The sequence below is a fragment of the Ictidomys tridecemlineatus genome, chromosome 8, assembly GCF_052094955.1.
Source record: "Ictidomys tridecemlineatus isolate mIctTri1 chromosome 8, mIctTri1.hap1, whole genome shotgun sequence".
Lineage (NCBI taxonomy): Eukaryota > Metazoa > Chordata > Mammalia > Rodentia > Sciuridae > Ictidomys > Ictidomys tridecemlineatus.
The window spans coordinates 13,280,431-13,298,264 of record NC_135484.1 but is presented as its reverse complement, the minus strand read 5'-3'; the positions used below and the strand labels follow the sequence as shown (position 1 = coordinate 13,298,264).

The 17,834-nt window shown below is 38.1% G+C and overlaps 1 protein-coding gene across 2 annotated transcripts in view; it reads right to left on the bottom strand.

The window, feature by feature from the left end:
- Rgs17 (regulator of G protein signaling 17) overlaps positions 1-17,834 on the bottom strand; it is a 103,092-nt gene that overhangs the window by 8,911 nt on the left and 76,347 nt on the right. Inside the window, exons 3-5 of one of the 2 annotated variants that reach the window (XM_078018863.1) lie at positions 8,313-8,402; positions 6,628-6,862; positions 677-808 (exon numbers count right to left, since the gene is read on the bottom strand). In XM_078018863.1, coding sequence (XP_077874989.1) covers positions 677-808; positions 6,628-6,862; positions 8,313-8,402 — 457 coding nt within the window. The remainder of the gene's footprint in view (positions 1-676; positions 809-6,627; positions 6,863-8,312; positions 8,403-17,834) is intronic. The other variant, XM_078018864.1, reaches the window with a different exon arrangement.

Genomic DNA, 17,834 nt, shown 5'->3' with positions numbered 1-17,834 from the left:
TTTAGTTAGACCAATTTATAGATAGAAAAATTATAAGTTTCTGGCTGAACTGTGTATTTTTCTTTGTAGGAAATTCCTTAAAAAATAATGTTATGGAAGTGTATCATTTAGTTTTTCATTTCTGTAGCATTCGAAGTCATCATCAATTACCAAACCATAAAAATAGATAATTCCCCCCCGACGCCATTTTCTTATTTCATCTAAAGGTATCTTTTGCATTTTTACTCAGTGGCACAATATTGACATTAAAGTTTAAACTGATTCATCTTATTTTGAAATGGGTTGTTCTGGTAGGGTGAAGTCTTACCAAACACATGCCACTGTTTTTGTAAATGGTGGTTTTATTTTTAAACTTGAGATAACTTTCTGTTTCAATGGAGAAGAACATTTTATATTAAATAGAAAAAAATAGGATCATTTACTTCATAAATAATAGCATCATTAAGTTTATATAATAGTCCCTTATCAGTAGCTAGAATCAATAGCTTAAAGTTATCTGAAGACAGAGAAATACAATAACCTTAATTATTACTTGTTTTGAGTCATTCATTTTCTTTGCAAATTAAAAACTAGTAAAATAGCATAAAGTAGTACAGCTTAACATTTGCCAATCTGTAACAAAAGCGCATTTGTTATTTCTATTTTTATTTTTCTATTTGAAAAATAAAACATTTACCTTAATATCTTGTTTGTTTGAAAGGTTGTCAGTCAAAAGAAGTGTAGAGAAGTCAATAACAAGTTTAAGCCCATGGGAATAACAATCTACAGTTTCATCTTGTGGTGTCTTGTGCTTCACAATGAGGATCATCTATAATACAAGGCAATGGGGTGGATCCAGGCTTGGGCCTGGGCCACAATCACCCTAGGATCAGGCATCTCTAGATGGCTTGTAAGCCATCTTAACTGGGGTCCACCTCATCATTCGGGGCTGAGGAGTTCCTGGGAAAATCTTATCCCAAGGAGAGATAAAGCTGAGCAGTACAAGAGCATTCTTTAGGCAAGGGAAGTTGTCTTTTTTCTCTGTCTGTATTACAGCAGTAACAGTTTACATACAAATACAGCTACCGTGAGATCTGACGCATGAGATCTCTCTGACTCCTGAGAATTTGGGAGCATTTCATTGGTAGCATTTAGCTGCTGGTTTCAACAGTGCTGACCACTGTCAGTTTAGGGAGGCGGCAACTGCAGCTTCACAAAGATGGAAGTGATTTTATGGCAGCCTCTGTGGACTCGGAAATATTCAATCCCACAGGGAGGAGGCTGGAAGAAGAAATGAGAATGGCTTGGAAGCATAGCAAACATAGGAAACTGTCCCGTGGCCATTTCATACACTACTGGAGAGGAAAATTCAATGAGTGCTTAGGTTTCACAAGAGTATACAGGTAAAGTGGGGGGAATGAAGACAGAAATCTTAATAGTGTGGTTTGGGAAGATCTGGGCTAAACATTGGTGTACTCTGGTCAAACTTACTAGATTTCCTATGCATTGAAGGGGATTACTGTGCTAGGTGAATACTTCTGGGAGGGAGCACACATTCTGATCTTACCTATATTTTGTTGTTTTTTTTTTTGTTTTTGTTCTAGTCCTTAAGATATAATGAAAATTTTGACCCCATGGATATGGTTGTCAGAATTGTAGTGAAAATAATTTTCACTGAAAATCTTTTTTTTCCCATAAGACTTTCTTTATGTTGATTTTCTGAATAATTTTTTAATATAACCTGATTAAATACTTCCTCCCATTTTCCATCTTATTTTTAAGAAATTGTTTTATTTAGGATTCTTTTCCAAGTCAAATTCTGATCAATAATTTTGTTTTTTCATTTATAAGCACCTATCAGATTTTACCAGTTAGAACTTTTGCCGCTGGAGATTTTTTCTTAATTTTAACTAAATTTATTTTCCCCACATTTTTGGTTTTAGAACCAAAGATATCTGATTCTCCTATCAATTTTAGTAACTCTTGAGCACGTGCACATTACTTATGTATTATTTTATGCTTGTTATTTCTACTGAAAATAATTATAAATTACAAATAAGATGGATGATATGATTGCATCTATTGGAGCATTCTATGAAACAGCTTTACTTTGCACATGCAGTCTCTGGAAATACACTAGGAGACTGTTGATAGGACTACGAATACAGTTTGCTTGCAAGTAGGCAAAGATTATTAGTAAGATTAAATGAAGTGATTGTATTCTTGGGTGGACTCAGATGAGATAGCATATCTTGTTTGTTTTGAGAGTTCCAGCATGTGGTAGGGTGGTGGTTTCTCATTTTTATCTTTTTTTTATCTAAAGTTCTAAAGTTGGGTTAATAAAGTTGGGTTTATAGACGTCAGTCATGAAGAAGATACTGCACAATGGAGGAAGGACTCCACATGCTTCAGTAGGAAGAGCTCCTCGGTTGGAGTCACAGGTTCCTGGGTTTGTGTTCTATAGCCACCAGATTCAACTGCAATGTCTCCTGACATCCACTTTTCCTCTCTGAGGACCAGTTTTCTCTGCTGTGAAGTGTTGGCCTCTCTTCTCCTGGCTGAAGGACTTGGTGAGATGTAGATTGTGAAAATGTGTGTGAGACCCTCTTACCAACAGTGAACTTTGAGCCCAATGTGGAGAGATAAGAGGAGATGTAATAATTTATCATAACTATGAGGACAACGTTTTGATCAAACCTAGTCAATGTCTCTGCTTTTGTGTCAACTGGAGTTTTACCTTCTCAGTTTCTTTTCTGAACACCCCTTTCTAGACTCTATCCTTCGGCCTTGCCCATTCCAACGTTGACCACAACTTTTAGTTACTTATTTCCAACGTGTGTTTTCTGTCTTCATAGAATGTGAACTCCATAATGGATAGGCCAGTGTCTGTCTTGTTCACTATCATATACCCAACACCCAGTCCAGAACCTGGCTCATGGGACTCCAATTATTAAAAATGCATAAAACCTGGTCTTGAAACAATTTGAAGAAATTTCCACCATATTGGCCTCAATAGTTTCATTAAGGAAAAAAGTCATATATATATATATATATATACACACATGTATATACTTACATGTATAAATAACTATAAATGTAGGCTTTCTCTACATATAACAAAATGAAACATAACTCAAATTAAGATAAAATAAACTTGAGTGAAGAAAATGTAGTCTAGTCAATAATAAATGCTTCACAACTTAGTTATTATCATTTTATAAATGATTAAAATTTTCATGTTTTTAAAAAATATCTGAGTAAGTAAGGCCAGATCATTTTGTTCTCATGTAAGAAATCAAGTTTGTAGTGCCTATGTTTTATTTTGATTTTTGGTTGTAGATATTGAACCTAAGCACTCATTGAATTTTCCTCTCCAGCAGTGTACGAAATGGCCACGGGACACTACTGAGACACATCCCCAGCCCTTTTAATTATTATTGTTCTTTTATTTTGAGACAGGGTCTTGTCATGTTGTTTAGGGACTTGCTAAGTTGCTGAGGCTGACTGTGAACTTGAGATCCTCTTGCTTGAGCCTTCCAAGCCACTGGGATGTGGTAGGCATGCCCTACCACCCCCAGCATGTAGTGGCTGTCTTAAAAGCTGTGCTAAGATTCGAAGTTCAATCTGAGTAGGAGGACCATATTGATTAGCTCTGTCATTTGGTGGGGGAGGTTATGGTTAGTCTCTGTGCCCATTTTTATGGTTACTCTTGTAAATAAATGAACTGAATAACAAGACTCAAAAAAGGTTAAGTGATTTATCCAAGTCACACAATTAGGGTGTTTCAGAGCCAGGACTGGAATCCTATGCACCTGGACATTCATCCCATGCTCTGACTACTAAATAATCAGGGATCTCCTGGATGTGACATGTGTTCTTACCAAGGAAAACAACATTTGAAGAACAATAATGCAATGTTGTCAGTAATGCGTGGTGCCTGATTAGAGACTGAGAAAAGTTCGCACAGGGTCATCACCAAGCTAAAATAGATTGGAAAGGGCTCTAATTTCCATGATGTTTTGTGAATCAAATCATTGAACATGGCTCAAGAGTAAATATATCCATTCCTTGGCTTAAAATACAGCTTTTCAATAATTATTTTGTATACATGAAAAGACCTACCTTCATTGTACTTGGTTTTTGAGAGTAAACAATAATCAAATATAATTACTACTAACTTGAGGAGAGAAAAACCAGGTAACTAAACAAAGGCACTTCATACAGTTGTGTAACTTAGATTCTATATCAAAAGTTATTTATAATTTATTCACAAGTCAGCACATAAGTAGCAACATGATAAAAATGTGAATTCTAACTCTTTCTCTTTTTGCTCTCCATTATATGATATTTTGAGATTTAGGGTAGGTAATGGATCAAATGTGGGTGTTAGGAAAAATGGAAAAAATAAATATGGCTATTAAATTATTTATTAGTCTTTGTGAAAAGTTAAAAAGGTCATGTTCCTGATTAGGAAATACTATCTTAAAGACTTTGTGGTGAAATTCATGTTCAAAATAAAGAAATTAGGCCAAAACATAACTTCATTATTTTAGCAAAAAAACGTGAAAACCTAAGTTTATATTTCAATAGTCAGTATCTCTCTGGTAACTCTCAGCACATCACAAAGAAGAAGTAATTTTGTGAAAATCAAGTATTTTACAAAGCTCCATCAACCAGGACATCTGAGAACGAGGAGCTATGAGAACAGTACAAGTGCCCCACATAAAAACTAAAGGCCAGGACATGGGGACCATAGAAATAAAGAAATGGTAAGTACTAAATATGGAGAACACATTTTTTTCCTAACAATTTTTAAAAAGTGGAACAACTTTTAAAGCGAACTGTACGTAGTATAAAGTACTGACCTAGGTAATCCAGACAACTATCACTTTTAAGACGACACACGTCACATACTCTGGGGAGAGAAATGGGCTAGATAATCTTCCCAGTGACTCTGTAATTTTGTGTAACTATAGGCAAGGACACAAATGGGGCACAAATGGATCATATGTCTTATTTGCTATATAATGCAACTTTGAAATACAAATGAGAATAAAATCATTATGCTAATAAGATTCAAGAAGAGTTGATTAGATCCTGAGGTTTTAGACACAACAGAGAACTGAAGAATGGATTTTTTTTTTGGATGTAGAATTATTCTACTGTTAGAAATACAAAGTGATTTCAGTAATAAATGTAAAAGTTCCCTACTTAGTTTCTACGACTATTTCTATATTAATGCAGGAAATGAAAAATGAATCAATCTTTTGTGCCTCCAATTTAGGAAGTTTTCTCATTTTGTAGAGAGAATACTGCTGGAGTATCTGGAATTCCAGTGACACTTTAACCTAACAGATAAAAATAATTAAAGAATTTAAGTACACTTTATTGGAAGTGAAATCGTTTATGTACCATTTCCAACTTAGAGATTGGTAAAGTAGATGAAAATGCATTTTTCAGGTCTCAAAGCAGGATCTGGGGGCTGGGGTTGTGGCTCAGTGCTGGAGCACTTACCTAGCATGTGGGAGACACTGGGTTCGATTCTCAGAAGTTTATATAAATAAATAAATAACATAATCCATCAACAACTAACAAAAACCCAAAAAGCAGGACTGGGCCATCTTGAGCACTCAATGAAACACTGATGACAACAGCCCAGTCCTAGGGCACAAGAGGGCAGTGTGCAGGCCAAAGGGAACAGAAAGCACCAGGACCAGAAATCTAACAGCGCAGGTAGAATCACAGTAGTGTAGTAGAGACAGAAAAGGCAACGGAGGGTAAGGACAAAGACAGCCTCCCCAGGTCCCTGGGTTCTCTCAGGGCATGAAAGCACTCTGAAGCTCTGACACTCGGGGGGCGGCTGGCCACACTGTTATCCCAGGGCTTCTAACTTTGTCAGCTGCAGCATTTCTCATGCACAAAATTAAATTAATTTTTTAAAAGTTAAGAGGAGCATGCTATTTGATGGCTGGAGGTGTTTCTTATTGATTAGGTATATCCTGGCAATGGGAAAACAAGTTTGCATTTTCTGTAACAGAATAGAATAAGTCAGATAATTTCTATTTCCCACCCTTGCCCTGAAAATATCAATGGTGATAAGAGCCCATTTTCAGTGCTGAAAAATCCAATCATAAGCATCAACAAATATGTTACTGGTTTTTTTTTTTTTTGAGCCCTTATGCCAGAAGTTTTCAAACTAGTACATGTATAAAAACAAAGTGCAGATTCCTAGGCTCTGTTTCCCAAACTTCAGATCTAGCATAGTCATGGGTAGGCCTCAAGAATTTGCTTTTTAGACTTGCTTTCATAGGAGTGACCTAGGGAAGATGTTTCGAGAAGCATCACCCTGAGGTAAATTCTTCTTTTCCATTTTACTTTAAGCCACAGCAAGTTGCTTAAACAGGTGTTAGTTCTGAGAAGCAAGTAGACTACCACACACGGTTCAGCCAGAGATAAGGGATCAAAGAATAGTGGAGGAACCTGACCTTCAAACAGGGATATTCATGGTTTGGAAGTTCAGTAATATGCTCAGAGAAGTCTTCTGACCTGTCCACATCGCATGCACTACCCAATTTGGATTGGATTGTGGTTCCTTTAAGGCTCTCCTTGGTCTTAGAGAGCCCACCTCAGTGTTTTCCAGATTTTTACCTCTTTTGGCGATAGAATGGAAATGTAATCTTCGTATATCATTCTGGCCTTTTCTTCAATTACATTTTTGTTCTGCTCTTTCTTTAAGTCTTCACAGGCGAGCCAGAAAAGTAGATTCTCTTCACTGTATTCTGTTCGCAGGAACTCTCTGAACAGGTTCCTTCCTGCAGGGGCCTTCATCATCTTGTCGAAATTTTGAGACCAGGACAAGACTTCATCTGCAGTGGGATTCTGGCTGCAGAGACAGAATGGGACCATTACCAAAAGCAGCCTTGACCTGGGAACACTAGACTGGGTGAAGGAGGGGAGGAGAGAAAGTCTACTCAATTGCTGCCATCTAGTGGTCAGTATTTTGACATGCAGTTCAGTCTGATCTGGCAAATAACCTGCCAGGTCCAGATGAGTGTTCTCTGGGTCTTGACCAACAATCAGGTAGGCACAATAAGCAGGGAAAGGAGTCAGGTGATGAAATAATAAGGACCTATACACTATATAAAAATGGTCATGATAAATTCCTAATGAAGGGGAGGGGATTGTGACTCAGCTGGTAGAGCGCTTGCCTAGCAAGGGCGGGACCCGGGTTCGATCCTCAGTACATTGTGTTGTGTCCATCTACACCTAAAAAATAAATATTTAAAAATAAATAAATAAATAAATTCCTAATGAAGCTTGAAAATGTTTAAACCCTGACAATAGGTTTCGAGTGGATGGTACTCTGAAGCATAAAATAGATTTTTTTCTTGACCCCATAATATAGATTTTTTAGCTATAAGGAAGGATTTACTTTTTTTTCTCTCTATCTGCAATTTATTCCCTAGTCACTGGATCTCAAATAAGATCATATAGTGTGCACTTGTTATGTTTTTCTAAAATGCCATTGTAAACCAGGGGGATTTTAGGAGGCATTGAGGAGTTTTAGATACCTATGTGCAGATTTTTTCATGACTATGAAGAAACACCATCATTCATTGTTCCATCTGCATTTGGTCAAAGAGGTATCTATATTTTATTTTTCTTAACCTTTCTGACCAGGTATTTAAAATAAATCTGTTACTATTCCATAATGTCTGAACTTTCTCCTTGGCTTAGAAATATTAAGTTTTTAAAAGTTTTAAATTACAGTGAAGCATAATTATGAAAAACTCCTCATAAAAGAAAAAAAGAAAACACTTACATGAAGAGTCAACTTGCATTTTGATTTTTATGCCCTAGACATTGCAGTTCAACTTCTCATTTTGGATAAACTTGTCAGAGTCTGTTTATGGAAACAGAACCAGAAGCCAACTGGGTATCCTTCCCAATTGACCAAAGATGTTGGTAATCCAACATCTTTGTGGTGTGTGAGAGTGTGTGTGTGTGTGTGTGTTTACAGTCTTTGCTCATAAAGAAAACAACTTTAAAAATACTCTCAGAAAATGGGAGTTAAATAGGCAGTTTGGGAGGCTAATTCATGCAATAATCTCTACCTCTTTCAAGAGAAAAGATAAACATAGCTGATGTTCTGGCTGATAACAGAGCTAATAGAAAAACTGACAAAAAGCAATTGCAGTCACAAAACAAGATCTCAATGGACTATGTTAGCACTCACTTCACAAAGTCATAAAGATCATCCTGAAGGAAGACACACTGCTTAGGCACTCAGTAGACGTTAACAGCACAGAAAACAGTGTCCGCCTCACACTCACCATTCCTCTAGAACCTGGATGCTCTCCATTTTTGTGGTGTGCGTGGGTCTTCCTGCCGTCTCCCCTCTTTCTTCATTCCTGACGGTGAGGCTGCAATGTAGCATAACACATTATTTTGTTAAGACTCAATTAAAGAATGAATTTTGCAGGAGAAACATTCCATAAGAGATTTTATTGTCAATTATGTGAGAATATTTAAAGTATAGAAAAAGAAACAATACTTTTAAATGGTGGGTAAGACTGTGCCAACTGAAAACAAGAGAATAATCTTCAAATAAAGTGAAAAAGCAATTTAGAATAATCCAGAGGGAGAGTGTTACTTATTCTAACCTCACAGTTACATAATTTGGATTACTAAAAAAAATCTGAGATATTTATGCGATTATGTGCTTCAATATTTGATATATAGTTTTGTTTTGTTTTTGCAGTACTGGGGATAGAACCCAGGGGTGTTGGCCTTAAACTTTCAGTCCTCCAAAGTTGCTAGAATTACAGGTGTGTACCTTCACACCTGGCTTAATACATACTTTTATCTAGTAATATATACTTTATATATATAATGTATATACTTAATATATCCTTTTATATATTTTCTTTAAATGAAAAGTCATTTTGACTTTGGGTTAATTCTATTGTTTGTTTTCTTTCCATTTACTTTTCCCATAACAGCAAAGAAGATAAAATGTCTCAGAATCTAATACAGATTTTGTTAAATTCACAACATCCTTCCCACAGACCAGGTGTGCTGTCAACCAGTTATCTAAGTTTAAGTTACTGGATTTGTATTTGACTTTGTCTTTGACCTTTCCCCTGATGATCTCAGATGCTCTGAGAGGAGCAGGCCTGCAACTCTGAAGGTTTGGGACAGGAGAGCACTGGGCAGGAGGAATCTCTGTTTCTGAGGTGTAGAGTGGGAATTCTACAGGATTACAGGAGCAGGATAATCCCATTAGCTTTAGTGACCCAAAACAAGAATAAGTATTGTCTGACTCAGATAATCTGCAGCTGATCAGTGCCTGGGGTGGAACACCCAAAGTTCAACGTGTGGACTAGCAATGATGCAGGAGGGTAGGAAGGATAACTCTGGTCTTCTAAAACTTAAGCTCCTGAATTAGCAAACTAAAGCTGTCTAGAAGCTGAGGAGCTTCACTAGAGCCTGTCAAGAGCAAAACCAGGGCAGATAACACCTCTTTCATTTGTTCCTTCTTTCATGTATTTACTCTGCAAGAGGCAAGGGAAACTTTTTTTTTTTTTTTAAGAGCCTTCCATAAGCCCATCACTACTCTCTTGGGAGTAATGTTATTCTGAGTATGAGCAAAGTAAAGTGTAGAGTGGATTGGCAGGTGGGGCAAAAACTCAACATTAAATGTGTGGTATGGCTGGAGTGGGTTGGAACTCTAACAGCCTGCATTTCTTTTGAGTGCCTACAAACCTCAGTCTTCCATGTTGCTATCCATTTAGGTGACATATGTGTTTCATAAGAGAATCATTAATTTCTCCAAATTATCTGAGTGACAGTGCTTCTCTGGAATTTCAAAGTGGGTTGTTGGGGGAGATAAACCACTGGCAATACTCTCTGAAATTTCTTGCATATATAAAATACGTATATGTGCATGTATATATGTGTATACATACACACAATTTTTGGTAAAATCTATAAAGATCTTTTTTTTATTTTGTTTTAATTAGTTACACATAAGATCTTTTTTAAATAGGAAAATAATACTCATTCTACCAAGCATTATTGATCTTATATGTGTGGATATACAGACATATTAAGGTGTTGTAAGAAGACTGAAAAAAGAGATCTTTCCCTGCTTAGATGGTAAGGTCCTTGAGAGCTTATTTCTGTTGCATTCCCACATGTCCCAGAGAATGTGCCCCACAAATGTAGGCACGCCCCATGTCATGCAATATCTTTAAAAATTTGTTCTCCGTGTGCCTCTGCTGCAGAGTAACAAATCTGGAATTCACGTGCATGATTCACAAGTTTCCAAAAATGAGTTCTGGCTCTTAAATCTGTTTCTGCAATGTTTACAAACATCCCAAATGCTACCATATTAGAGTGATGGCGATGAAGTACTGGGTTGTGTTTACATCTTGCACTTCCACAGATGGTAAAATGTGGACACACATTTGGACTACAACTGCTTATAACAGATATTCAATAAAGGCTTAACTGCTCCCCATTTGTGCTCTTTCTCCATCTAATGTTGGACCCTGTACAAAGAGGCTGAACTTTAGCAACTGGCAATTTATTCTCTTAATAAACTTCTCTTTAATACCACTCTTCAAAATGGATTTCAGGATTGCAATGTTCAAGCACCACTGGAAATGCCATTTTAAGACAAAGTACAAATGGGAGTTCATAACCCACTTGAATCTAATGTGTGAAATATGATATGTCAAGAGCTTTGTAATGTTTTGAACAACCAATAAAAAAAAGAAAAATGAAATTTTGGCACTTGCAGGAAAATGGAGAAAACTTGAAAACATTATGTTAAGTGAAATAAGCTAAACTCAGAAAGTCAAGGGTTATATGTTTTCTGTCATAGGTGGAAGTAAAAAAGGAAAAGGGAAATAAAAGGTGAGGGGTCTCATGAAAATCAAAGGGAGATCCATAAGGAAAATGGGGGAGGAAAAAAAAAAGACAAAGTACAGAAGATCAACAAGAAACTGGACTGTGTGCCTGCCCTGATACATACAAGTCTGTCACCTGCCCCCATTTTCACTTGGTCCTAATCTAAGGAAGCATAGTTTTTTGTTTGTTTGTTTGTTTATTTTATTAAGGTGATAAACTATTGGAAATATTTGCTATAAAGCAACATCCACATATAGTCTGTGTTGGAGAAATTTCCAAAAGGAAAATATCAAATGTAAAAGTCGTAAAGTCTCAAGACTTTTTTTTCTTTGCATGCATGTAATATTTATAACTAACATTTCTATTTTTTAAACAATTAACTCCATCAAGAGAACAAAACACATTTGCAGTACCCACTATAGGATTCTTGATCAAAGCATAAATACTTTATGGATGAAAAATGCCAACAACCTGGGCTAAGTATATTAAAATAAGCATCTAAGTTCCATTGGAGATTTTCTAGAATGGTGGCTTTGAAAAAGGAGGAAATATATATTGTCCATTTCAGAAAAATAAGAAAATATGCTCTGTTTCTTGGTGAATTGTTGGTTTATGGGGGATTGGATAGTGGCATGGGGAAAGGTTGCTACCAATTAAACAGTTTATCTAGGGGTTTGTGATCAGGGATATGTGCGTGGTCTATTATGGAAGACGGTCTACTAGTGCTAGAAGAACAACTGGCTTCAGGAAGAACCCTTGAAATGGCGCAGATAGGATGAAAACTTTACAGTAGCCATGGTAACTCTGGGAAAGAGGATGATCATAAAACCACGTATGTTTAAACAAAAACTCAACTGAGGAATCAAGATGCTCAAAGTTAATATGCTGTGCCACCAAGGCTCCAAGAAAGAACCACTGTCATTGGTAAAGGCAGACAGTTTCCAATATTTTAACCATCTCACCCTGTGATATCAATCTTTTTGTTGTATGTAACAGCTTCTAACTAAAATTTCCTAGTACATAAATGAAATCAACATCCATTACCCTCTGAAAAATAACTGGCAGATTATTCTTTAATATTTCATTTTCATCATTCAAAATATTCATAGCAAAATACTGTAGCTTTATTCAAGAGTTGACAATAACCTACAAATATGTATGAAACACCTGGCTTATGCCACTGTGGCTGGAAATTCCACCTGCACAGGACAAAAACATGCTGCCCCGGAGCTCAGAGAGGTAAGTAAACATCACACGGCATGCTGTTAAGAAGTAAAAATAATGCATATGGTGTTTCCAAGACACAAGCATGGTATCTATACTTTTGCAAGAGGGAATTGAGACAGGCTTTGCCGAGGAGATAATGATTAAATTGGGTTGAAAATGAGCAGATGTTTGCCAGAGATATCTCCTGGTTAAAAGGGATTCCAATCCAAAGAGTGATAAAGTTGTGTAGAGTCTGGGAGTGGTCAAAAGGCACCATCTAAATGGAGAAGAGTGGACAGATGAGATGGTTCAGGGCAGGAGCCGAAAACCAGGATAAGTAGTGAAGTATGTCCTAAGTGACCAGCCAGGATGACGGGGTGGACTGCACAGGCAGAGCACAACCCCCTTGGGATGATTCCAGCACTGTTTGCTTTGTTTCCCCTTCAGGATGGTGACAATGAAGTGACCTATTTCACAAGAAGGTAAAGCAACAAATAAGAAAAGGGAAATTATTTCAAATGCTTAATTGGATGTAAGGACCAATGAGCGGGATTCTGAAATGGGAATGTCAAATTTATCAGAGAGCTCTTAAATTTCAATGGAGGGAACAGACTTCTATTTTGCCATTACTATAAAACACTCCCTCACACATTGCCTTCCTTACTTCTTCCTCCCAACAGTCCTGTGAGGTAAGCAGGGTGTTTATTATTAACCATTCCACTTTATTTACCAGGAAACATCACGGGGTCTATTTACATAGCACAACTAAAACACAGCAGGACTAAGACAGCATCTCCCATCCCTGGACTTCTTACCTGTGCTCATGTTCACTTTGTAGGGACCACTCTGCACATAAACGAGCCGACTGTGATGTTTTACCTTTTTGGTTATTTACCAAAATTGATTTTTTCTTCAAGGTTTGGGAAAGGCAAACCACCTATTCCAAGTGCGTCCTGAGTGTAAATGTCCCTCCGTGGGCATCGTCCCACAGCCCATTCCAAAAGAGCTGTGCCCCAGGACTCAGCCTGTAATAGATATGGGTGGGTGGCCACTTGTCTTCAGTTCCCCAAACCTGAGACTACCAGAAAGGAGCTGGTACAGAAAGTTTGAAAGAGGAAGAAGTGATAGCACTTGCTGGGGACAAGCTGCTGTGGCTTCCAAGGCCTGCCTGGAAGCCCACCTTCCTCCCGTCAACAGGAAACAACTTTCAGAGAGGAAAATAAGAGAAGGAGAATAGAACTGAGACCTTGCTTACAAAACACTGCCAACCCTCCCCCACCCACAACCAAACAAGTACAGAGGCACCAGGAGGGGACAGTAGCCATGTGACATCCGTAATTTCAGACACATAAGAGCTGAGTGCAAACCTATGACCTGAACCTCATCTCCTTCATTTCTCCATTTTTATAATGCAACTTGGTTTTGAGTGGGGTTTGTGAGATGGAAATAGTAGCTAGTAATCTGTGCCTGGAACTGTTACACAATACAAATGAATAATTTTAACATCGTTAATTTAATATTAAAAATAGCATCACCTCTGTAAAAACTCCCGCATTTCACAGTCATGTATTCTGTGTCAAAAAACAATTTTTCATTTGGTTTAAGCTTTTGCTTCAGGTACTTCAATCTTTCCAGTAAAATATTAATCTATTAAAAACCTGTCCACTAGATGGCGGTGTTACCTTTATAAATACAATGTTTTAACCAAGTCAGAGTTAAAGAGTAACTAAAAAAGTTTCTGGGAGTAATTACCCATATTTGGAAGAAAAAAAAATCTATTCTTACAATAAGAAGTTTCGATAATTATGTCTTTTTCTAAACAATTTGAAAAGAGTCCTTCAATTTTTCTGTGAATGTAAACTCCAAAGGGATAAATTTAATCTTGGGAGGTATGCCAAAGTGAAAACATTTTTTCTTTTTGTTATTTAGAAAATGTTCTGAATACTCCCTGGCCCAAAGTCATTGATTTGGGAATACTTTTGGTCTTCAAAGCAGGTAGTTATAATCTTATTCAATTATAAGTTAGTTTGCAGTCTACTGACTTGTGCTGGGGGATGTAGAACTTAGGACAAACATTCTTAGAACACATTAAGTAGATAAGGTTTTCATTATCAACAGGTAGAGAATGCATTTATTTAAAATGTTTTATGAGAACTATTGTGAGAGGGGGATCTCCAAATTATTTCAATCCCAGTTTTGAGTTGTCCATAAACATTACTTTCTTCTTTTGAAACATGGAAACCAAATCACTTCATTCTCCAAGTCTTTCTCTTTGCTACTAACTGTTCCTTCTACACGAATATGCTTGAAATGATGAGTTTTAAAACATCCCTCTTTTTGTCTGTATTAAATTTCTATTTCGAACCTCAAGCCATGTATTTTAGGTTCATCAGTATGTTCATTTGATTTGGAATGCAAACTGCATCTAACATGTAACTGCATGGTTAAAATCTGGGACCACTCTGTAAGCTTAGACAACCAGAGTTTCTTCTTTGGCATAAACAAAATAATCTTTATTTTTTCTTAGAATTAACAGAATCAGAGGACTGAGTATTTAGATGAACTATTATGATCCACACCCCATGATTTGTTTCTGTTTGTTTGTTTGGACTGGGGATTCAACTCACTGACCCACATCCCCAGTCCTTTTTATTATTTATTTTGAGACAAGGTCTTGCTAAGTTGGTCAGGGTCTCACTAAGTTCCTGAGGCTGGTCTCTAACTTGTAATCTTCCTGCCTCAGCCTTTGGAGCCACTGGGATTACAGGCGTGCACCACCATACCCAGCCACACCCTCGGGTCTGAATCACCTTGGTTTTCAGGTTGCCTGAAATCCTATGTGAAGCTGTTCTTTCCACCCACTGTGACCTTCTCTGAAATTTATAGGTTAGCAGATACTTTTGTGGAAAAGCAAAGGTCTGGGACGTGAGATCAAGTGGACATCTGTTTTATTAAGACATTATGGATAAAATGGCATGTGATCAACTGAGTCTTTAGATGCCTTAGTTAAGACGGAGCTTAAGCTTTTGATTTTAGTTAACTTGTGTCCCTGCCATAAAAAGCAGAATGAAAAAACCACAACTCCAGCAGCTGGTATTCAGCGATGCATCTGATAGCTGGCAGTCGCTTACCCACCACCCATTTGTTCCCCCTTTCCTGGTGCTTTCCAGTTACTGGATATATGACTTTGTCTAGGGTGCAGGTCGGGGGCATCCCTGGGCACATATGCAACTGATGACAACAATCCAGACCTTAACTGCAGAAGGCAGAACTCCTAACACGCCGGCAGTCCTGTGGAGGCTGGTTCTGCTCTAGGATATGCTGGGCAGCATGCAAGCTGGGGAGGAAGGGCCCAGTGATGGACCGCAGGAACAGGGTCCATGACATTTACTGACAACGTACAAGGAACACTGGAGAACACACAGCGCTCAGACCATACCATTTTGGGTAAATTCCTTTCAGCTTAGGGGCATCTAAGGGGCCTGGAAATACCTGTTAATAAAGGATTATTCTGGGGCCCGGAAGCATATACTGAACCACAAAATAAATGATTTATATGTAGCTAATCACATCTCACCAAGAAAAAACTGAGGCTCAGAGAGATTAAGTGACTTGCCAAAGCCTTCAGGGTTGCATGTCACAAAACTGGGACATACCCAGATCTGCCTAATGACACAGTGTGGCAGTTCCTTCCCTACCTCATGCTGCCTCTTGAAAGCAGGTTCTATTTGAGGAAGATGTGACATGAGTTTTGTGTAATATGGCAACACCACCTCTATTTACAATGAAACTCATGGAGCTAATATTCCACTGATATGCATGGAATTGGTTGATTGAAATAGTTCTTTAATTTTAAATAATCTAAATTTTGGGGGAGAGGCAGTAATGGTATAACTTTGCTTTCTCGTAGGAACAGATCCTCCAAGGTATCTGACATGCATTTATATGTGTAATCCTGATATCTGAAACAAAGATTTTATACCATTGGAAATTAAAATACTCATAATACCCAATTTGGTCGACTTATTGTATAATAAGCTCCATTTCCACTGAAAAGTAGGCTTCATGATCTTACCTAGGAAAGAGAGAACACAAAATTCTTGAATAATATCCTAAAATGGCAGGCAGATTGTAAAAGGTCTATAATACATAGACCATTAAAAAAAAAGTAAACTAGGTCCAAAGGAAAGAATGAAGAATTTAAATAAGATGGGAAGAATTGGAGCTAATACTTATTTCAGTCAGATATGGCACAACTGAGACCCACTACCGGCAGGGAAAGGAAGGAGTAGACACAATGTTAAAACCTCATCTTTGTATTACTGTTCAGGGGAGGCCGGGAAATTCCTGCAGGTGTGCAAATAGCAACCTCATTTGTCCAGGGTTTAGAGAGGTTGAAATTCATAGTCTTAGAAACTGAATAATCTGCTTTGGTTAAGGGAACTTCCACTCCCTCAACTTAACCTTCATCACGATGCCTCAGGACTTGCTTGAATGTCTGACTTGATGTTGATTCATTAAATGAGCAAATAGGACGTTGTTTAGACCAAAGGTGAGACGATGCTCACTCGTTTTCTCTCTGACAGCAGCCTGTCTCTCTCCAGTTCCTCCCTGTGGCCTTAGGGAGAAGCAGGGTTCTGGAAAAGCTCACCAACACCTCCTGGTTGGCACATCACAGGTGTTTTAGGATCCCCATCAGACGGGACTTGCTGTCCCATTTAATGCAGCCTTGCCCTGCAAGCTGCAGACTCAGGTACCCACAGAACTCTTGGGCACGGCGGGCTGAAATCATGGTCTCATCTTTGGTCTAAACAACGTCCTATTTGCTCATATGATGAATCAACATCAAGTCGGACATTCAAGCAAGTAGTTCAGGGTTTTCCTTATCTCTTCTCTAATCACTGTATCTTGACAGCACCTTCTAACGTTTTCTTGAATATCTAATTCCCTGCATTCTTTTTACTGCCACTTTATTTTGGAGGCAGTAAAAAGGGTGTGGATCTGGAATGTCCCCCAAAGGCTCACGTGTTGAAAGCTTCTCCCCAATCTAGCAGTGTTCAGGGGTGGGGCTGCTGGGAAGGGATGGGCTCATGAGGACCCTGACTTCATCAGGCTGAGCCCACGGAGGGATTCAGAGTTGAGTGGACTATTGGGAGGTGGTGGGACTGTCACAGGGGGGACCTAGTTTAGGGAGTGAATGCTTGGGGCGTGCTGTCGGGGACTGTATCTTGTCCCTGGTCCCTTCTTCTCCCTCTGCTCTCTGGCTGCCGTGAGGTGAAGGGCTTGCTCTAACACACCCCTGCACCATGATCTTCTGCCTCGTCTCAGGCCCCAACAGTAGAGCCAGCCAACCATGGACTGAAACTTCTGGAATCGTGAGCCAAAATAAATCTTTCCTTCTTTAAGTTGTTTATGTTGGGTATTTTGGTCACAGTGACCAAAAAGCTGACTAACACTTTCACTGAGGGTTTTGCAAAAGTCTCCTAATATTTCCCTTGCTCTTTGTCTTGTCCTTCCACACAATTTCCATTCCCTTCAGAAGCTGAAACATAAAATAGACTTTTTCAGCTCTTTACTTACTCAACTTCAGTCATTTCTCATCTTTAAAAAAGTTAAAAAAGGTCCTAACTACCTCAATGGCATAAAGAACTTTTTTTTTTTTTTTTTATTGTACCAGGGATTGAACCCAGGGACACTTAACCACTGACCCACAACCTCAGCCCTTTTTAAAATTT